Source organism: Fundulus heteroclitus, chromosome 24, assembly GCF_011125445.2.
Source record: "Fundulus heteroclitus isolate FHET01 chromosome 24, MU-UCD_Fhet_4.1, whole genome shotgun sequence".
Taxonomy (NCBI): domain Eukaryota; kingdom Metazoa; phylum Chordata; class Actinopteri; order Cyprinodontiformes; family Fundulidae; genus Fundulus; species Fundulus heteroclitus.
Genome location: NC_046384.1, coordinates 5,128,901 through 5,151,863, shown reverse-complemented (window position 1 = coordinate 5,151,863; position 22,963 = coordinate 5,128,901). Strand labels below are relative to the sequence as shown.

The window sequence follows — 22,963 nt, the reverse complement described above, 5'->3', positions numbered from 1 at the left end:
TTATTGTATGGATGTTGTCCAACTAATAAAATGCTGTTGTCTCTACATGGTGGACTAATGAATCCTTCTGGAGCTCCGGGTGTCCAGGTTTGGACATAAAGACATTCAGAGCGGATCTCAGAGATCAGGCCAAGTTCATTCCAACAGTTCCTCTCTTCTAACCACCTTACGCAGAGGTGTCAAGTAACTAAATACATTTTGTTACCTTACTTAAGTAGAAATCTTGGTTATTTATACTTTAGCCAAGTAATTTTTTTACCCTACGTTCTACTTCTACTCCTTACATTTTCATGCAATTATCTTTACTTTCTACTCCTTACATTTTGAAAATCGTCTCATTGCTTCTATTTTATTTCAGCTTGTTTTCATTCTGGCTTGTAAATAAAAAACAAAAAAATATCCAGATAAATAGTCCTACCTAAGCATAGTGATTTTCATTGTTGGAGGCAGTTCTGCACCAATTCCAAAAAATGGAAGAACACATTTTGATAATTATTTATTTTTTTCCTTTTTTTTCATTTTTTGTGGTGTTTATTTTTTGTGTATATTTTTGAAAGAATTCCCCTAATATTTTAAATTCTAAACATAAACATCATGCAAAACATTTAAAGCATAACTATATATTTATAATCTTGTCTGCAAGACAAATTCTTAAGGTAGTTGTGCGTTCACAAACACACGAGAATCCATCTTGTACTGCTACGGCTTCAACCGTGTGTGTCCGTACCAAAAATGGTTTGGGCCAATCACGTTGCAGTATTATGGTTTAAGGCGGGACATGCTAGCTGTGACGAAAGCAAGTGCTGATGAGCCCAAAGCTGAACCAACCCACACATGGCAGCGTAGGATGACGCACACTTACCTTCCTGTGGTTTCCCATAATGCACGTTGCTTATATTTTAATTTGATGTCGTGTTTGACTAAAACCAACCTTTGGTAGACGGGGACTGGGTGTTGATTCGCCCAATAAGCTCGGAGAGTTCTGCTGAATGTCCCGCCTTTCTCCAAATGGATTCAATAAAACCAGACTCAGATTCACTATGTGCAGAACGTAGAGTTCGGGCCAGGTTAATATATTTAAATAAATACAATAATTTTATCCTTTACTGCCCTCTGGTAGAGAAGAGTATGTCAGAAGTTCTCGTCAAATTAGTTTTTCCTGGTATACGGACACTTTTAGAGGGCCTTTCACTGGACATAACATTTCCTTTGCACCAACCAAAGACCGTCTTTGTGTCTGTTGTCATTTACACTTTGTGTCGGCAAGTATAATTGCAGTAGTTATTATATTCTGTAGTATATGTGGAAAACAATTTTTCCCCCTCCTAACTTCAATAAAACCAAGAACTCATTAGTTCATCTGAATGCAAATGATAAACATGTTACAAAATACAAAAATATTATTTATATTGGAGACCCATTAAAAACAAATGTGCATAAAGGTTTGCTACCACTTATGACCAACACATTCCTCTGCATGTCTTATTTCCTCTCTGGGGGTTTACGGATGTATATGCTACTGGCTGAGGCAGTGAAACAACAGCTTCTTTCATATTCTTTATTATATCCATAATCTTTGACCTTTGTTTCATTGCTCATACCAAAGATTAAGTATGAGGGAGCAGCAACAGTCAGACAAACAGCAGCGAGCCAGCACGGCAGGTTATTGAGTAGAGAGGTAAGCATCTTTAAAATCTAATGTTTTATTTCTATATTTAACACATTAGAACCTTTGATTTTCTCTATTGTGATGAATTAAGGAGAAGATTTTACAGAAGTGCATTTTTTTTCATCTGTTCCTTTGTGTCCTCTGTGAGCTTGTGTCGGTGTTTAGTCTCCCAGAACGTCTGATGTATCACTCTGACATAACTTTTGTTTCAGGTTCTTCTCTGATCATCACAGCTGCAAACATTTTACCAACATGAGCAGGTAAAGAACCAAAACTTATTTTTCTGTCCGTCTGTAAGTCATGAAACTTTATCTCTGGTGTTGGCAATTCACAGGCCGAGTTTTATTGAATCTAGACTTTAGACTCATTCCTGCTTATTATGTTGCTTATTGCATCTCATTTAAGATCAAAATTACAGATTGAAGCAAACATGTTTAAAGTTTAGCCTTTTAGTCTGATAGGTTTTTTCTTTATTAATGACGTGAACCTCCTGGCTGCTTCTCTAGTTAATGGTCTCCTCATCCCGCCAGTCAGATTAGGTGGATGTCTTGGTAGGTCTGCAGTTGGTCCACCTTCTCTCCGTGTTTAGATGATGGACTGAACAGAGCTCTTTTTAAAAAGATTTAGGGTTTTAAAGTAAAAGATGCTGAAAGTCATTTGGAAAATGTTTAAAATCAATGAAAAAAAGCAAAATTATAAATATGGACTGAAAAATACCGCAAACCTATTTGTACCGCTGGTGGATTTATGTTTAAAGTACTCCTAATTTTACCAACATGTTTATTCGGACTAGAAGTAATGCGACTATGTCCAAAGATATTCAACAGACTTGTTCATTGTCCTGTTGGAACAACCAGTTGTGTCCCAGCTCCAGCCATCTTCACCTTTTTATTCTAGTTTGAGCTGAGAGCTGTTGCAGCTTAAGTAATATGGTTATATTTTAAACCTTTTTATGGGACTCTTCCAGTCAATCGACAATTGCCCCAGAGAGGCGGAGTCATTTCAGTTTAGAGCTCGTTGTTCTGAGGTCACGTGTTTTAAGTTAATAAGGGTTCATCGCCCTGATTTCCTTCTGGGGATTTCTAAACTTCACATAAACACAACCATAAAACAGTAAAAAAAAAAAAAAAACTAGATTTAACTAAGCATCGAGAAGGTACTGTAGCTGAATCCAACTTTACAGAACTGTGTTATTTACTATAAACCTAAGCTAAGACGTGTTTAATTTCTATCAGGTCTCTGCAAAAAAAAGGAGAACCTCCTGAACCCAGCAGTGTGTCTGTGAGGAGCGATCGCTCGGCAGACTATCCTCTGAACTTTAAAGACAAACGGGACATTTTTGAAACAAGGTGAGGGACGTTTTCCTTTCTTCTATTAAATCCTGTCAGTAGATAAATTTATCTCTCTTTCCATGAAACGTAACCAATCTGCCAGTCACATCTGCATTTATTTAACAAACCCCTCTTAATAGAACAATAGCCTTGCAGAGGGATTTATCTCTTGCAATGCATCTCCAGATCCTGTGCTCATCATCCTTGTTCTCCAGCTTCTGTGATTTTTCCCAAGGATGTTCTAGAGAAGAGACATACCTCAGATCTCAGCTTAATTTCCCTGCAGAGTAACCAATATGCGGATCACCCAGGCGTGTTGATAAACTTGAGCTTGCGGGGCTTTCTGAGTAACCAAACCTGATGAAAGAAGACATGTCTGTTAAAATTAGATCATATTTTTACATAAAAACAATCAGATTTATTTCTATTGTATTCACTTTAATCAATGTCCCCTCGACCTGACCATAAAAATACAACTAAAAAAATAATTACCTCCACGAATGTGCAACTACAGACACAGGCAGGGGTGGACCAGTAATCTGTCCTTTCTGGAGTTCAGCCGGGACCGCCAGTCTTATTTCAACTGACTATAGAGGATTTCCTTGTGGGAATACCTGAACTTCGCAACAGTCAGTCATAAAAATCAAGAAGAAGTTGCTGTAGCTGAATACAACTTTACAGAACGTTGTTATTTACAATAAACCTAAGGTGAGAGGTGTTTTATTTCTTTCAGGTCTCTACAGAAAAAAGGAGAACCTCCTGGACCCAGCAGTGTGTCTGTGAGGAGCGATCGCTCTGCAGACTATCCTCCGAACTTTGAAGACAAACGGGACGTTATAGAAACAAGGTACATTTCCCTTTCTTATATTAAATCCTGTCCTTAGACAAATTCACGTTCTACTTCCTGAACTCATCAAACTTGTTTTGCATCTGTGGGGTTTCTTTCAGGGCATCTTCTGAATGGAGGAGACAAACATCAGATTTCAGTTCTGTTTCCATGAAAAGTGACAAATCTGCTGGTCATCCTTTAAACTTTAGAAGAGGAGACTCATTTGACCTGAGGTAAAGGCTCATATCTAATTTCATCAACAAAGAATAAAATTCTTACAGACAGATATATCTCTCACAGCTGTTAAAATTATATCTATTAAAATGATATATTTTTACATAAAAACCATCAGATTTGTTTCTATTGCATTTGTTCTAATCAATGCCCCCTCCACCTAACCTGACCATAAAAATACAACTAAAAAAATTACCTCCACGGCTGTGCGACTACAGGCACAAGCAGTGGTGGACCAGTGATCTGTCCTGTCTGGACTTCAGCCGGGACCGCCAGCCTGATTTCAATTGACCATACAGGATTCCCTTGTGGGAATACCTGAACTTTGCAACAATCAATCATAAAAATCAAGAAGAAGTTGCTGTAGCTGAATCCAACTTTACAGAATGCTGTTATTTACAATAAACCTAAGCTGAGAGCCGTTTTATTTCTTTCAGGCCTCTACAGAAAAAAGGAGAACCTCCTGAACCCAGCAGTGTGTCTGTGAGGAGCGATCGCTCTGCAGACTATCCTCCGAACTTTAAAGACAAACGGGACGTTATTGAAACAAGGTACATTTCCCTTTCTTATATTAAATCCTGTCCTTAGACAAATTCACCTTCTACTTCCTGAACTCATCAAACTTGTTCTGCATCTGTGGGGTTTCTTTCAGGGCACCTTCTGAATGGAGGAGACAAACATCAGATTTCAGTTCTGTTTCCATGAAAAGTGACAAATCTGCTGGTCATCCTTTAAACTTTAAAAGAGGAGACTCATTTGACCTGAGGTAAAGGCTCATATCTGAATTCATCAACAAATAATACATTTTTTACAAACAGATATATCTCTCACAGTGTTGTTCCTGTTCTCATCGTTGTTCTCTATGATCAGTGTTTTATCCATAAATGTCCCAGAGAAAAGAAACACCTCAGATACCAACTTAGTTTCCATGCAAAGTAACCAATCTGCTGGTCATCCTGCAAACTTTAAAGATGGACAAGAACGGTATGATATAAGGTGAAAGTTTACATCTATGATGTGAGAAATCTGATCTACAGCCATGCAGAACAAGGATCTGCTTGTCTCCAACGTTAATGTTTCTTCCAGGGGTTTTCCAGACAGGAAAGACACCTCAGTACTCAGCTTTGTTTCCATGAAGAGTAGTAACTCCATGGATCATCCTCTCAACATCAAAGAACCAGCAATATAAGATCTGAGGCAACTGTGTTGAGTGTTTTTGTTATTTTACAGAGTGGACAGGCAGAGGACAGAACTGCTCACTGATCATCCTGAAAACCAGAATACATCAGAGCTCGGCCTTATCTTCAAGGTAATGATGATAATAATAAAAAGTTTGTTACACACAGTTTAAAACTTAACATTTTTCCACAAAACGCATAACAGCACCTGTAAAATGCATACCCAAATTTAATCGGACTCAGTTCTTCAACCCTTTGGAGCACAAGCTGAATCTATCAGTACTGTAATTATTTATTGAAGTTATTTAAGACAGAAATGTCACTTTCTTTCTTTGTACTTATTTCTATGCAACCACACATGGAGGACTAAGGATATGGATTCAGATATAGAATGAGGCGTTAGATACAAGGCCTACCTACAAGTTGAATTTTGATAATAACAGCACCAAAGCTGACTATTCGGGGGAGATATTTTATTGAATATGTCCATGCGTATTTGCCCCTATATGCCAAATGTCAAAAGACTGTAATTCCTGAATCTTTCAACATACAGTCAAACAGTAAAATCAAAGTCTAAAATGCAGCAAAACAAGGTCTTGTACCAGTTCGCATAGGTAAGGAAAGCACCTAATTTAAACCCAAAACATATGCCACCATGCTCTCAAAAACATTTAATTTCCAATTTAAAAAAAACAAACAACATATAAACAAACCGGCACATAAAAATTTTACACTTCTGGTTCGGTCTGGTCCTTTTATGACGGTAATTTTATTGGTTGTACGGTGTAATGTAAGAGTCGGCATCAGAGCTGATGGGCAAGAGCTGTATGCGTGAGAGTAGGTGGGACTTACAGTTCATCAGGTTTGAAGACACACAGTTGATATTACTGGATCTGGAGAAACCATAGGTTGAAACAAAAGTGGAGAAATTGATCATTTTGGTTAAATGATGTAAAAACAATTTGTTCATATGGTGACATTTGTAAGTTCATGAAGGATGATGAATCTATCATTGAACAAGCTCAGGGGTGTAAAGAGATATCCAGCATTTTAAGCAAAGCTGTCAAAGGAGAAAACAGTAGATCTGCACAGAGATGGTTTGGGCGACAAGACGATTTTCAAGAAGCCAATGGAGAAGTTAAAAGCTGTTGGTTGTGTTGTACAATTATACACTGTTTAAAATTATTTAATGTTTCATAAATAACTGTCTGTATTGTCTGGTGATAATCAGCTCTTAAGCTGATATCAGGACAATGGTTGAAAGGGATGAATTTGAGCACTAGCGATCTTTTAACAGCAAACTCTGCACACACATAGAATAAATGAGTGACAACTTCTTCAAGTTCAAGAATTTAATAACAGAAATAGAATGAACATCCAGAGAACATCACTATGTAATGCTGTTTATCTGAATTAACACAATATTTCGATTAACAAATCCTTTCTATTAGGCTAGTGAAACTTAACTATACTACTAAGCAAAATTAAGATAAAAAGAAGCTAAGGTAAGGAACTATTTACATGCAAAAACAAAGAAAAGGCTAAACAAAGTGGTTGATCATAATCAGAATAATTCAGTGAATCCCGTTCACTGCAGATCTGATCCAAAGAGCATGGAATGGAGTTAAATTAGCTTAACTAATTTAGAACAACATTTGGCATATTTTCAATGCAGTCACAATGCAAATCCTGAGTAAACAAAACGTTATTTGATGAAATAACCTTTTGTTTGAGTTAAAGAACCAAAGTTCATCTTAAAGAATGTGAATTGAGGTTAAATTAGCTTCACTAATTCAGAACAACATTTGGTATGTGTCTCAACCCATTCACAATGCAAATACTGAGTTAACCAGAACATTATTTTGAGTAAATAACATTCTAAAGACTGATTTACTCAGTAAAATCATTGCTTTAGGAGCGCTTGAATTTATCAATGCAATGATACCCCCGGGAGCTGGAGGGCGCTGTGGCGCTCAGTCGCTAAAATCGGTTAATCCTAAAGTTATCAAAATGCCTTTAAATCGACATTAATATTCAATATTAATGCGGGAATAAGGCTCATAGCTCTATCGAACGACAGCAGAGTGAAACAAACAAGCGTTATGCTTTAAAACAAGCTCCTTTGAATGTCCGGAAATCGGAAGCTACCAGAAGCTAATAGCATTTTGGCTATCGGACGTTCGCCGCTAACAAATAAAAGCTTCGGTTTTATTTTAGTCATAATGAGTGGGCCGGATAACGTAAACATTAATGTCCCATCAATGTGTGAAACCCTTGTGGAGATAACCTTTGTTATAACCATAAAAACACACTCGACAATGACATGGTACCGAATGCTAGCAATGAGCTATCTCCGTTAACTCTTTGCAACGCATTACACAACATTTCCAAATGAACTATTTATCCTCTCCCTTTTTGGGTCTCTCTGTCCAACCGGTCGGTGCCTCGTGTGAGTTCAGTCCACTTTGGTCATCCAAGGAAGGCAGTGAAAAGGGAAAGCGTCATTTCAGCAGCTTAGCAGCAGCCACATGTGGTCCAGATCGGAGGCCCGATGTCCTGCAGACAGCCCCTGACGCGGTTGCAGCCACGATTTCAGCAGGTTCTCCTCAGCATCCGAAAAAGGCCCTTTTCTGGCTTTTCAGCTACGTTTGGAGTCGCTTTCCTGTAAAGGCTGAGAAGAAACACCTTTCCTTTTATTCTCTCTGATACTCTTATCACACAACACATCTGACAGTTTCCTCCACTCGTTCCAACCTGCTTTGACATGTTTCTCCTCCTTACTTCTCTTAACTGTCTCTTGATCCATAACAATCACTTCTTCTGCTCTTTATTTTCTCTCATTTTCCTCATTCATCAACTCTTTAACAGATTCCTTCCATCTTCCTTTCACACTTGTTGCCCCTGTCAGTACATTTCCATTTTAATCCTTAATTACCCTGACCTGCTGGACATCCTTTCCATCTGCGTCTCTCTCCCTTACTAACCAAGCTGTCATTCAAGTCACTATATGCACTTTGTTTAGCCTTAGCTATCTCTAGCTACCCTTTACGCTGCATCTTCCTGAACTCTTGGCAACTCTTTTCAGTCGACAGTTTCTTTGCTGATTTCTTTTTCTGAACACACTTATGTACTTCCTTTTCGACCACCAAATCTCCTTATCAACCTTCTTTCCAGAAGACCCACCAAGTTTTCTCCAACCAGTCTCTCGGATAGTACCAACAACCAAATGTCCTGTTTCAGAATCATCATCTATCATGTTGAAATTAGAGTACACCAACCTCTCCCCTCTAACCCAGGATGGTGACAAGTCTGCATACACACAAAAGGTGGATTGGCAGGTTCATTGTTCCAGAAAACAACTGCCAAAATTGCTCTTCCCTTACCACCCTCAATTGATCCAACAAACAATTAGGCCCACAGACAGGACCATCAGGGCTGACCTTCCCTTCGTCCAGGACTTGTATTCCTTTTCTCGGCTGTTGTCTAGGGTCGAGAAAAGGGCTGCTAACATATCTGCAGATCCCTCACATTCTGCACACAAACTTTTGCTTTCAGGTCAGAGCTACAGAGCATGGCATTCTAAAACCAGCTCCCATAGAGACAGTTTAATTCCTATTGGTTGTCTCTGATGATTTGCACCAACCCGACCATGTCTTCCTTCTTTTTTGAGACATGTAAAATAATTTAAATGAAAAATATTTCTATTTCAAATTTTGTACATTAGTGACTACAGTTTCATGAGTGATAACAGAGTGAAACCAAAGTCAAATTCCTTGTTTGTATGCACAAAAAGCTGATCCAGATTCTTATTTGTCCCATTATGTCAAGCACCAGGTTTTAATTGTTTAATTTCTTTTTGGTTGTGCCCATTTTAATTATTTTTGTTTTCAGGAACTTGAGAACAATATAGTTGAATTTGTGAAGAGTGAGCTGAAAAGGTTCCAGACATTGTTGCATCCAGATCCTATCCAACATGGGAAGAAGGATGAGGAGGTATTGCAGGGTGCAGAAGAAGTCGAGAGAAGGAGCAACAAGGAGGCATTTTTAAATATGACTCTGTATTTTCTGAAGAGCATGAAGCAAGAGCATCTGGCAGATTTACTGTACAACAGTAAGGGAAGAGTGTAACAGCTTTGACATTTAGTCACTTTAGTCACTTTACTAATTCTTCTTTATTTCTTGTTCTTTCAGAAATGGTTGCACCACTCTGTATAAACAAGCTAAAACACAACCTGAAAAAAAAGTTCCAGTGCGTGTTTGAGGGGGTCACTAAAGCAGGAAGTCCAACCCTTCTGAACCAGATCTACACCGAGCTCTACATCACAGAGGGAGGGACTGGAGAGGTAAACGATGAACATGAGGTCAGACAGATTGAAACAGCATCCAGGAAAGCATACATACCAGAAACAACCATCAGACAAGAAGACATCTTTAAAGTCCCGCCTGGAAGAGATCAACCAATCAGAACAGTGATGACAAAGGGAGTGGCTGGCATTGGGAAAACAGTCTTAACCCAAAAGTTCACTCTGGACTGGGCTGAAGACAAAGCCCACCAGAACATCCACTTCATATTTCCATTCACCTTTAGAGAGCTGAATGTGCTGAAGGAGAAAAAGTTCAGCTTGGTGGACCTTGTTCATCACTTCTTTACTGAAACAAAAGAAGCAAGAATCTATAGGTTTGACAAGTTTCAGGTTATTTTCATCTTTGACGGTCTGGATGAGAGTCGACTTCCTCTGGACTTCCAGAACCAGGAGATCCTGACTGATGCTACAGAGTCCACCTCAGTGGATGTTCTGCTGACAAACCTCATCAGGGGGAACCTGCTTCCCTCTGCTCGCCTCTGGATAACCACACGACCTGCAGCAGCCAATCAGATCCCTCCTGAGTGTGTTGACATGGTGACAGAGGTCAGAGGGTTCACTGACCCACAGAAGGAGGAGTACTTCAGGAAGAGGTTCAGGGATAAGAAGCAGGCCAAAAAGATAATTTCCCACATCAAGACATCAAGGAGCCTCCACATCATGTGCCACATCCCAGTCTTCTGCTGGATCACTGCTACGGTTCTGGAGGACGTGTTGGAGACCAGAGAGAAAGGAGAGCTCCCCAGCACCCTGACTGAAATGTACATCCACTTCTTGGTGGTCCAGACTAAAGTGAAGAAGGTCAAGTATGATGGAGGAGCTGAAACAGATCCACACTGGAGTCCAGAGAGCAGGAAGATGATTGAGTCTCTGGGAAAACTGGCTTTTGATCAGCTGCAGAAAGGAAACCTGATCTTCTATGAATCGGACCTGATAGAGTGTGGCATCAATATCAGAGCAGCCTCAGTGTACTCAGGAGTGTTAACACAGATATTCAAAGAAGAGAGAGGGGTGTACCAGGACAAAGTGTTCTGTTTTGTCCATCTGAGTGTTCAGGAGTTTCTGGCTGCTCTTCATGTTCACCTAAACATCTCAAAGTCTGACGTTAACTTGATAGAGGAACAAGCAAAAACCTTCAACATCTCCAAAACAAGAAAAGGTGTTACTCCAGTGGGAAACTTCTACCAGACTGCTGTTGACGAGGCCCTTCGTAGTCAAAATGGACACCTGGATTTGTTCCTCCGCTTCCTCTTAGGTCTCTCCCTGGGACTAAATCAGAGGTTTCTAAAAGGTCTTCTGCCATGGATAGGACGTGATTCTCTGCCCAACAAGGAAACAGCTGATTACATCAAAAAGAAGATTGAAATGCATCCATCTCCAGAGAAGAGCATTAATCTCTTCCACTGTCTCAATGAACTAAAAGATCATTCTCTGGTGGAGGAAACTCAACAGTACCTGAAATCAGGAAATTTCAATCAACAAAAACTGTCTCCCGCTCAGTGGTCCGCCTTCAGCTTCATTTTGCTGTCCTCGGAGAAAGATTTGGACATGTTTGACCTGAAGAAATATTCGGCTTCAGAGAAGTATCTGTTGAAGCTACTGCCAGTCCTCAAAGCATCCAACAAAGCTCTGTAAGTGTATAAAAATCAAATAACTTTGAATTATCCTGAAACATTTCACTGTTTTATGCTGTTGTTTCCTCTAGGCTGGATGGCTGTAACCTCTCAGAGAGAAGCTGTGAATCTCTGGCCACAGTCCTCAGTTCTAAATCGTCTTATCTGAGAGAGCTGGACTTGAGTAACAATGACCTGAAGGACTTAGGAGTGAAGAAGTTGTGTGTTGGACTGCAGAGTCCATACTGTAAACTTGAATCTCTCAGGTCAGTTTAAATTAACAATCTGACATCTCTTTAATGAAATACAATAATAACATCTAACTCTGGGTCAACACAGTGCAAATAAGCCAGGTTAATATGGTATTTTATTGTCCTCATAATGTTTCTTCAGGCTGTCAGGTTGTCTGATCACGGAGGAGGGCTGTGCTTCTCTGGTCTCAGCACTCACCTTCAACCCATATCATTTAAAACTTTTGGACCTGAGCTACAATCATCTAGGAGAAGCAGGAGTGAAGCTTCTTTCTGCTGGACTTGACAATCCACACTGGAGACTGGAGGCGCTAAGGTAAAGAAAGAATATTTGCAGCTACCAATGAATATGGTCTGAAAGGTAAGGTGACAACCACGGTTTAACTCTTACATCGGGTCGGGTCAGTTCAACACTTTTATTCATTTTCTTTTACAATTGAGTAACATCTCAAAGGGTGCGTGATCTTTAATATCAAGGCAGCCCCACAGTCCAAAGTGATGTGATCTGTAGATACAACAACAGCCAAAACTGCTGCCCAGTTTATAGCGGTTGTCAGACTCGGAGTAAAAGAGGAGTGCCAGAGAAGGCTTGATAAAGCACCCTGGACATGTACAGGAAGGAGAAAGAAGCCATGCCACCGAAGAATACGAGCTAGAGGACATGGAAGGCAAGCTAATGCTACCTTATGCTAACGATACCCAATACGAGCTTGTTATAATAGTGCTCATAAACAATAAGCCTTGTGTAAAATGGTTTAATGATTGAAGATATTAGTTATTAAGATATGACACACCTAACTAATTGGTGACTGACAGTTTTCTGACTTTGCATTTTCAGTGCGACTCGGAACAACTGGAACTGCAGGCGAACTTGTACTAAAATAGTAACATTCCATGTCACCATTACTACTGGATAACCCGAAAAAGGGAGTTCACCCATAGCGAACCGCTCTGAGTTGGGGCTAGTGGAAAGTTATGTTACAAAGTTATGTTATGATAAGGGGCCCCCAATGGATTAAGCCCGTTTGTACAGCACATAAGTCAGAAGCTAACTTGGGTGGAGATCTAGAGAGTTGGAGGCCAAGTCATCACTGCAAACTCAGTTCTGGTTCACAAACTAATGCTACGCCACTAGCTTCATGGCAGGTGTGCATTATCTGGATGAAAGGGATTTCAATAAAATTCAAAAAGAAACTAATATTGCACCACATTTAAATGGTTCTTATGGACATGCACAGAAACCCCCCCAAAAAATGTAACATGCAACCTGTCTGATGTAAAACAGTAAAACGGATTCTCTGTTTTCTTTTCCTTTTTAGAGTGGACTCTGGTGGGGAATGGACCCTGCAAGCAGGATTGAGAAAGTGTAAGCATGTTTTAACCTAAATTAATTTAAAACGCGCATGAAATAGACATATTTGTCCTGAATTACAAAACTTATTATTGCTCTGTTACAGATTCTTGTCGTCCAACTCTGGATCCAAGAACAGCTCACAAAACATTCAAATTTTCTGACAACAACAGAGAGGCAGTAGTGATGACAGAGGACCAACCATGTGCTGAGCACCCAGAGAGGTTTGACAGCTGGGTCCAGGTGGTCTGCGCTGACCCTCTGACTGCTCGCCATTATTGGGAGGTTAAATGGGAGGGCACTGTGAGCATTGGACTGACTTACAGAGGTATCGACAGGAAAGGAAATAGTTCCAGTTGTCTGCTTGGAGGGAATAATAAGTCCTGGTGTCTTTATTGTTCAAAAAATGCTTACTTTGGGTTTCACAATGACAAGAGAAATGATGTCCCACCACCTTCCAGTGTCTCCAACATAGTCGGAGTCTACCTGGACCATCCCTCTGGCACACTGTCCTTCTATATGGTGTCCTCTGACAAGCTGACCCACCTTCACACCTTCAACGCAACATTTACTGAAGCTCTTTATCCTGCATTCAGAGCATTTTCTAGTTCTTCAATCTCTTTATGAGCTGATGCGTTAAGATCAGCAGTGCATCACAAAGTACTATTTGTTATAATGTAAATATTGCTGTTGTATGTATTTTATAAATACGTTTTATTTTGTTGATCTGTAATGACATTCCAAATATTTCTGATAACTATACTTTATTGTTTAATTCTCTAATGTCACAAACACATTGATTCTATTTTAATTTTATGACTTACAGTGCTGTGTATTCTTTTGCACAGTTACTGTAAAAACATTTTGTATTTTTACATCATAGTTTCTTTTTCCTTTTAAGAAAATTTGTTGATAACCCAGAAGGCTAATTTCAACTTGTGTTCATCAATAAATGTTTCTTACTTGACATATGTGTGTTCCCCTCTTCTCCAATAATGCGTCCCTAAAGTATATATGTTTACATGCTGTAATATAATTAAAAACAAAACTTATCTGACCTGATCTGACCTTACAAACTCCAATCACGTTAGCAGTAACCCTGCTCTAAGTCATGTAGTAATGATTCCATCAATTTGGTTTTTTGTTTTTGAATTTCGTTTAATACTTTTGTACCGTTTTTTCTAAACTCATGAGAAAAGTTTATTCCCAAAGCTTTAAATAATTATTTTAAAAACCCTATTCGCTAAAGTCAAAACATTTGTTATTCTTTAAACACGTTTTAGAATCTTTTGCATCAACCAGCCAATCAATTTGGACTTTTTATATTACAGACTCCCTTATCTCCTGCCCACTTGAGATGACCTGCTAGTATTAATTAATTATTAATTAATTAATTAGTATTAATTGTGAGAACACACAAATGATACTCCGGATTGGAGCTCTTTCAGAAACACAAAGCATGGTCCGGACTGGTGACCAGACAGAGGTTGAACTCCCATATCCATGGTAGGCACAGTGTGCGCCGCCTGGTTAAAGCATGGAGTTCTGCACTCAGTGGACGTATAAAAGCGGTTCTGGTGGGTTGAGTGAAACCACCGTGGGTAATAGTGGATGTCCAGCATGTCATGGAGACCTTCTCATATCAACTGAGAAGGACAACACCCAAATGGTCCCTCTTTAGAGAAATTAGGCTGTTTTCCAGTTAGATGAATGAAAACATAGCACCTAAAGCTCTTTTCCTCATCTCAAGCAACTTTAGCCATGCATCCCTGTCCTCCACCCTCCCCACCTTTAATCACTATGTTACCTGCAACACAAGAGAAAATAAAACCCCAGACATACAGAATGTAAATTGCAGAGAGGCATAAAGTTAATCATCCCTTCCTCCCTTGGGAGTCTCAGATCATAACCCGGTTCACCTTAAGCCCGTGTAAAAACCTGTTGTACAGAGGGAGTCTGTTGTACCACGCACAGTAAGGATATGGTCTGAGGAGGGTGAAGAAGGCCTTAGAGACTGCTTCAGCTCCACTGCATGGAATGAGCTTTGTTATTCTCATGGGGAAGATATTGATGGAAAAACAGAATACATCACAGACTATATAATTTTCTGTATGGACTCTACTGTCCACTACCCATAATTAATGTTAGGGGCTTCTTTAGCAATAGGCCTTGAATATACCCTGACATAAAAGTTTTGCTAAAGGAGAAGAAGAGGGGCTTTCAGATCAGGACACAAAGAAGAACTGTGCGGAAAGAATTGAGGAAAACGACTAGGGGCCTTATCGATAAGGCTTGTGTTTGCAGAGAACGGGTCCTGAAACATGAGGACCTCACTTTCCATGCAAAGGTTCTGAATAGTAAAACTTGACAGGGGAAATGTGAAGGTGCTCATTGCATTTCAGACCCATGTGTACACTTTGGAGAGAGCAGAAATTGACAACGCAGAAGTGGTGAATTGCACCCAGACTGCATTGTGGTTCTTTTCAAACGTTCAATTTCACTCCATTTCAGACTTCAATCATAGATCGACTTCATCATAAGCATTTAGAATAACAGTGTTATTTATGTTTGGACTGCTGAGTCATAAGGACCTTTCATTTTTTTCAAACTAATAAAAAAGGCCCATTAGCCATCTTATATATAAAATATAAGTCTGCACATTTATTAATGGTTTTCTACCACCAGATTCCTTTCCCGGATGATCTCTAAAGTGATGTGTGCCACAGATTAACAGATTAATTGTGATAAGGCGTGAGCTAATCACACTGATTGGTATAAACATTTAAATACCATGGGGACACTCATGTGTAATGCTGTGCAAATATACCAACCTAGACTCCTTATACCAAGTGTCAAACTTAAGGCCCGGGGGCCATATCTGGCCCGTCAAGACAATTTATCCGGCCCTCAAAAGCCAAAAAAGGCATATCATGTCATAAAGTAGAGGCATATATCCTTTTAAATTGTATAAAGTGGCTAAAACAATGCAAAAATGTAATTGTGTAATAACAGCCTCCTGTCACTAGATGTCATTTTCCTGCAACACATTAATCAACCCAGAAATGTCCAAAAAGTGGAAAAATTATGCAGAATGATAAGTTTAAATTGTAACTCACCCCAATATCAACCTTTTTGCAGATACATTGTATAACTGGGCCCAAGGGTGCTATTTTTAAGTTACTGTGCATTTTTTATATTTCTTTGTAAACTGGAATTAAATTATTAAATCAAAAGTGTTGTCTATATACGTGCAACCAGCCCTTTAATGGACTTCATAATGCAAAATTGGCCCAATATAGAGAAGAGTTTGACACCCTTGCCATAGACCATTGCTTCTCACTATAAACTACAGGAGACACTGACTACCCCTTCGGGTGCAACATTCAAACCATTAAAAGCAAAAGCAAATATTTAAAAGAAACTGAGCTCTTAAAAAAATAGACGTAGAACTTTGCTAATGGAAAGATGTATTTCAGTTTAGGGTGTTAGTTTGTGAAATTATCTTGACAGTGAGGTGAAGCATAATTTTTTTCTTATGAAAAGAAATGTGAAAATTATTATGATGAAACATACTTTTGATTAAGTTTATGTTTTTTATGTGTTTAAGTGGGTTTTCTCTGTGTTACAAAGAGACCTCTGAGTTGGTAATTTATATTTTTACTTTTTGTAAATAGGGGCAATAATTATAAGTTTATACTTCCTTTTGCTCCTTTTCATTCATAAATGTATTTCTTTTCACATTATTTTCAAGGATTGTTTCGTTCTTTTTTAATGAATGAAATATAAAAAATTCAGAAATGAGAAACTCACTGACACTATGGCACATATATGACATAGATAAACAAACGATCAGTTATCTCGGGGTAGCATGTACATGTGGATAAACCTTGGAGGCAAAGCTAACCCGAATCCAAGGCTCTTACTCATTTTTCTTTTCCTTTTTCATGCATCGTGATCAAAAAAGGACCACAGTACCGATCTGTACCAATTTTCTTGTTTAGATGACAGGTATTAAAGTATAGTTTCTGTTCCGAGAGTCATTTCTTACTAAATAAGTTATGAATAAAATAAGATCGCTCTTCCAGGGAAAAAGGATTGGGAAGACTGCAAACAGGGGGTGGTAATCATGAACAAAATGTTAAATACACAAATCTTGTAGAGCACTTTGGAGTAAGAGATTATTTCCAGAAAATGGTCAATAAAGGTAATGCGACATGAAGGTCTACTGCCCAGCAGATCCAGCTTCAGCATCCTTCTACAGATGCTCTCACTGTCCCTCCTGCCTACATGTCCAAACCATCTCAGTCTGGCTTCTCTGGCTTTCTCTCTCAAACACTTAACGTGAGATGTCCCCTGATGGACTTAATCCTGATCTTCTCCATCCTCATCCATCCCAAAGTGAACCTCAACAGCTTTATACCATACCATACCATACCAGCTTTATTTATAAAGCACTTTAAAACAACCACAGTTGATACAAAGTGCTGTACAATCCAAAAACACAACAAAATAAAAATAATTATAATTAAAAGTAGTTTAAAAACAAAGACATACACTTTAAACTAGATCTCGCTGGTGTTGAAAGCCAAGTTAAATAGATGGGTTTTAAGACGAGCTTTAAAAGTGGACAGAGAAGGGGCCTCTCTGACCTGCAATGGTAAGTCATTCCATAATTTGGGGCCCATAACAGAGAAAGCCCTGTCCCCTCTGAGCTTCCTTTTTGTTCTCGGTACCTCCAAGAGCAGCTGATTTGCTGACCTGAGAGACCGATGGGGTATGTGGAGTTGAAGAAGCTCAGTGAGGTAAGCCGGGGCAAGATTATGCAATGATTTAAAAACAAACATAAGAATTTTAAAATGAATCCTAAAATATACAGGCAGCCAGTGAAGTGAGGCCAGGACAGGGGTCACATGGTCCCTTTTTCGGGTACCTGTCAACAAACGTGCAGCAGCATTTTGTACTAGCTGCAGACGTGAGAGCAGCGCCTGACTGACTCCCAGATAAAGTGCATTACAATAGTCCAATCGAGTTGAAATAAAAGCATGGATCACTGTTTCAAAATGCTGCCTGGAAAGAAAAGATTTCACTGACGCCAATCGCCTTAAATGGTAAAAGCTGGACTTAACCACAGCTCTAATTTGGCTGTCCAATTTAAAATCACTATCCACCTTAAAACCAAGATCTGTAATAACAGGTTTAAAATATTCCTCCAAAGGTCCCAGGTCAACAGAGGAGGACTCACAGGAGCCACTGGGTCCAAACACCATCACCTCTGTTTTGTTTTCATTAAAGTTTAAAAAGTTCAAGGCCAACCAAGCTTTAATATCTCCTAGACAAGCCAGGAGATGTTTGATTGACCGTACATCCTGCTGCTTTATGGGCAAATAAATCTGACAATCATCAGCGTAAAAATGAAAAGAGATCCCATGTTTCCTAAGGATAGAACCCAGAGGCAGTATATAAAGAGAGAAAAGCAGTGGGCCAAGAATTGAGCCCTGTGGGACACCGTAAGACATTGAGGCAATAGATGATTTAGAGCCACTAATATTCACCGAAAAAGTTCTCTCCTCCAGGTAAGACCTGAACCATTTAAGAACAGTGCCATCAATACCAACAATGTGGTGTAATCGCGATATTAAAATGTTGTGGTCTACCGTATCAAAGGCAGCAGTTAGGTCAAGTAACATCAGAACAACAAGGTGACCAGAATCACATGCAAGAAGAACGTCATTAAAAACTCTAATCAAAGCAGATTCTGTACTATGGAGAGTTTTAAAACCTGACTGAAATACCTCCATGATGCCATTGTCATCTAAAAACTGTGTCAGCTGACAATACACAATTTTTTCTAAGACCTTAGAAAGAAAAGGCAGCTTCGAAATAGGCCGATAGTTAGCCAGAACAGTAGGATCAAGGCCAGGTTTTTTAAGCAGAGGCTGCACTACTGCATGTTTAAAACTAGCGGGAACCACACCCGAGGACAGGCTGCTATTTATAATTGCAAGAACAGGCTGTGCTATACTAGGAAAAATATCTTTAAAAAGTCGTGGAGGCACAGGATCCCGGGGGGAACCGGATAGCTTAATGTGGCCAACCACGTCCTCTAACAGTGAGACAGTCACAGGCTCAAACTGATTGAAAGCAGCCGAGCAGGGGACTGAAATTGAAGGGTCAGAGTCAGGAGCTGTGATACGAGCCCTGGTACTACCAACCTTTTCAATAAAGAAACGCATAAAATCATCACACACCTCAGGAGAAGCTTCCAAGCAGGCATTCTGAGAACTATTTAGCACAAAGTCAATGGTGTTAAACAAAACACGTGGATTATGACTGTTTGAAGAAATGATATTTGCCAATCTCTGCTACCACCAGCTATGCCTCCTGTCTCTTTCCCAGTGCCACTAAACCAGATTTTGTCACCGTCTTCTACACCTTTCCTTTCATTCTCACAGAGATTCCACCTGTTCCAACCTGCTTGGACATATTTCTTCACCTCTTTTCCTGGACTCTGGACTGTTGACCCTAAGCACATTAAATTATGTTGGCTCACTGTAACCTCACGGCTCCACTTGGGTCCCTCTCATTCACGCATGGATGCTGTTATTTTGGGGTTGCTGGTTTACTATATGTTCGGATCCCCAAAGCTTACAGCAAACCCAACTCAATCCTAAAAGACTTGGGGCACTGTAATTGAAAAAAAAAATAAAAAAAAAATCAAAATTTGTCTAAAAGTGGAATATCAAATATATACCCAATGCACAAAGCTGTTACAGAGCTGGAGAACTCTTTCAGTGACAGTCTGCTGCATCCCAGATGCTCTAAGTAGCGCTTCACATCAAATGTGAATGTAACAGGCTGAGAGACAGATTTATATGATATCCCTGTGTACAGGTGCAACATAGGAGCAATGTAACGCAAAGCGACACTATGCGAGGCCAGAAAGGCAGTGGTAGTGACGCAAAACATGTGATTTCAGTAAATAAAGTGAAGCAAGAGCGACACAACACCTGCAATGGAATTAACCCCTTTTTAATCAACAAATCCTCTCTATTCTAGTGAAACTTATCTAGAACTACTAAGTAAAATGAAGACCAAAAGAAGCTAAGGGACTATGTACAAATAAAAGGAAACAAAGGACAAAATAAAATAGTTGATCATCATCAACAGGATGATTCAATGAATCCTGGTTCACTGCGGGTCTAAGTCAAAGAACCAAAGTTCCTCTTTAAGAATGTGGAATGAGGTTTTAATTGGCTTAACTAATTTAAAACATTTGGTATGTGTTTCAACCCATTCACAATGCAAATTCTGAGTTAAAACATTATTTGATAAAATAATAATAAAAGAATGATTTGCTCAGTAAAATCAGTAATTTTATTGATTTTATTAATGTGAATATTCCTCTCGGAAGCTGGGGGTCACTGTAGCGATTGGTCGCTAAATGGGTTAATCCTAAAGTTCTAAAAAACATGATTAAATCAACATTAATGTTCTATGTTAAGGCTCATACCAATACCGAACAATGGCGGAGCAAAACGAAAATAAACTTTATGTTTAAAACGTGGAATATCGTGGAAGAATGGATGTTACCCAGAATCTAATAGCATTATGCGAGTGGACATTTGCCGCTAATTTTAAAAGGCTTCAGCTCTAATGTTGTTGTAATGAGCAGACCGGAAAACACAAACCATTAATATATAAAAGCCTTGTAGGAAGAAAGTTTGTTATAACCGTAAAAACACACTCGACTACATCAGCAATGCTTGGTTTCAAAATGCTTACGGGAACTATGACTGTTTAATCAGTGAAGTAATTATTTTAGTGTACTTTTTACTTCTACTTCGTACCGCTACGGCTTTAACCGTTTGTGTCCATACCAAAAATGTTTCGGGCCAATCATGTTGCAGTATTATGGTTTAGAGCGGTACATGTTAGCTGTGATGAAAGCAAGCACTGATGAGCCCACAGCTGATCAGAACTCCTGCTGCAGCAAGAGTTCTGATGAAAATCAACAAGCAGGATCATATTTCTCCAATCTTAGCTTCCCTTCATTGGCTTCCTGTTAAATCAAGAATAGAATTTAAAATTTTTCTTCTAACGTATAAAGCCCTTAATAATCAAGCTCCATCATATATCAGAGCTCTGATTACCCCGTATGTTCCTAACAGAGCACTTCGTTTTCAGACTGCAGGTCTGCTGGTGGTTCCTAGAGTCTCTAGGAACCACCTAGACTGCTGCAAAGCCATGGACAATGCAGACGACTCGCCCTGTGGCTCTACGCTTCTTCAGGAGGGAAAGCTGCTTGTCAAGACTTTGATGCAATCAACTGGTTCCCTTAGATTAGAAATTTTTGACCAGTCTGTATAATTTGACCCAATCTATAATCTGATTGATTTTGACTTTGGAAAGTGCCTTGAGATGACATGTTTCATGAATTAGCGCTATATAAATAAAATTGAATTGAATTGAACCAACCCACACATGGCATTGCAGGATGATGCACACTTATCTTGTGATTTCTCTTGATGCATGTTGCTTATATTTTAATTTGATGTCGTGATTGACTAAAACCAACCTTTGGTAGACGGGCACTGGGTGTTGACTCGCCCAATCAGCTTGGAGAGTTCTGCTTAATGTCCCACCTTTCCCCAAATGGATTCAATAAGACCAGACCCAGATTGACTATGTGCAGAACGTAGAGTTCTGGCCTGGTTAATATATTCATATAAATACAATTGTTTTAACTTTTACTGCCCTCTGGTAGAGAAGTGTATGTCAGAGGTTCCTGTCAAATTGTTTTTTCCTGCTATACGTACACTTTCAGAGGTCCTTTCACTGGACATAAGCCCCAAAGCACTGAAAAACATCACACCAACATTTCTTTTGCACCAACCAAAGACCGTCTTTGTGTCTGTTGTCATTTACACTTTATGTCGCCAAGTATAATTGCAGTAATTATTATATTATGTAGTATATGTGCAAAATTCCATAAAACTGGAAACTCATTGGTTTATCTGAATGCAAATGATAAACATAACAAAAATATTATTTATATTGGAGACCTATTAAAAACAAATGTGCATAAAGGTTTGCTACCACTTATGACCAACACATTCCTCTGCATGTCTTATTTCCTCTCTGGGGGTTTACGGATGTATATGCTATTGGCTGAGGCAGTGAAACAAGTGCTTCTATTATATTCTTTATTATTGCCGTAATCTTTGACCTTTGTTTTATTGCTCATACCAAAGGTTAAGTAGGAGGGAGCAGCAACAGTCAGACAAACTGCAACAAGCTAGCACTGCAGGTTGTTGACTAGAGAGGTAAGAATCTTTAAAATCTAATGTTTTATTCCTATATTTAACACATTAGAACCTTTGTTTTTCTCTGTTGTGATGAATTAAGAAGATTTTACAGAAGTGCTTTTTTTTTTTCATCTGTTCCTTTGTGTCCCCTGTGAGCTTGTGTCGGTGTCTAGTCTCCCAGAACGCCTGACGTCTCACCCTGACATAACTTTTGTTTCAGGTTCTTCTCTGATCATCACAGCTGCAAACATTTTTCCAACATGAGCAGGTAAACGAACCAAAACTTCTTTTTCTGTCCATTTGTAAGTCATGAAACCTTGTCTCTGATGTTGGCAATTCACAGGCCGAGTTTAACTGAATCTAGACTTTGGACTCATTGCTGCGTATTATGTTGCTTATTGCAGCTCATTTAAGATAAAAATTACAGATTGAAACAAACATGTTTAAAGTTTAGCCTTTTAGTCTGATAGGTTTTTGCTTTATTAATGACATGGATCTCCTGGCTGCTTCTCTAGTTAATGGTCTCCTCATCCCGCCAGTCAGATTAGGTGGATGTCTTGGTAGGTCTGTGGTTGGTCCACCTTCTCTCCGTGTTTAGATGATGGATTGAACAGAGCTCTTTTAAAAAAATTTAGGGTCTTTGAAAAATGTTTAATATCTGTAAAAAAAATCTCCAAAATTATAAACACTTTAGTATTTGTACCCCTGGGGGATTTATGTTTAAAGTAATCTTTTAATTTTACCAACATGTTTATTCTGACTAGAAGTAATGCGACTATGTCCACAGATATTCAACAGAATTGTTCATTGTCCTGTTGGAACAACCAGTTGTGTTCCA

At 39.1% G+C, this 22,963-nt stretch overlaps 1 protein-coding gene across 1 annotated transcript; it reads left to right on the top strand.

Moving 5' to 3' along the window:
• Positions 1–1,885: 1,885 nt before the first annotated feature.
• Positions 1,886–13,780, top strand: LOC105916421 (protein NLRC3-like). The gene is made up of 14 exons (XM_036128102.1): positions 1,886–1,929; positions 2,905–3,018; positions 3,734–3,847; positions 3,949–4,062; positions 4,501–4,614; positions 4,716–4,829; positions 4,934–5,047; positions 5,294–5,372; positions 9,133–9,352; positions 9,433–11,236; positions 11,311–11,484; positions 11,612–11,785; positions 12,789–12,835; positions 12,927–13,780. Exons 1-14 carry the CDS (start codon positions 1,922–1,924, stop codon positions 13,445–13,447), a joined length of 3,711 nt encoding a protein of 1,236 aa, XP_035983995.1. The 5' UTR covers positions 1,886–1,921; the 3' UTR covers positions 13,448–13,780.
• The last annotated feature ends 9,183 nt before the right edge of the window (positions 13,781–22,963 follow it).

Coding starts and splice junctions, on each gene's coding strand:
- LOC105916421 (XM_036128102.1), top strand. Junction 5,048..5,293: donor TTTAAAGATGGACAAGAACG/GTATGATATAAG, acceptor GTTATTTTACAG/AGTGGACAGGCAGAGGACAG. Junction 12,836..12,926: donor GCAAGCAGGATTGAGAAAGT/GTAAGCATGTTT, acceptor GCTCTGTTACAG/ATTCTTGTCGTCCAACTCTG.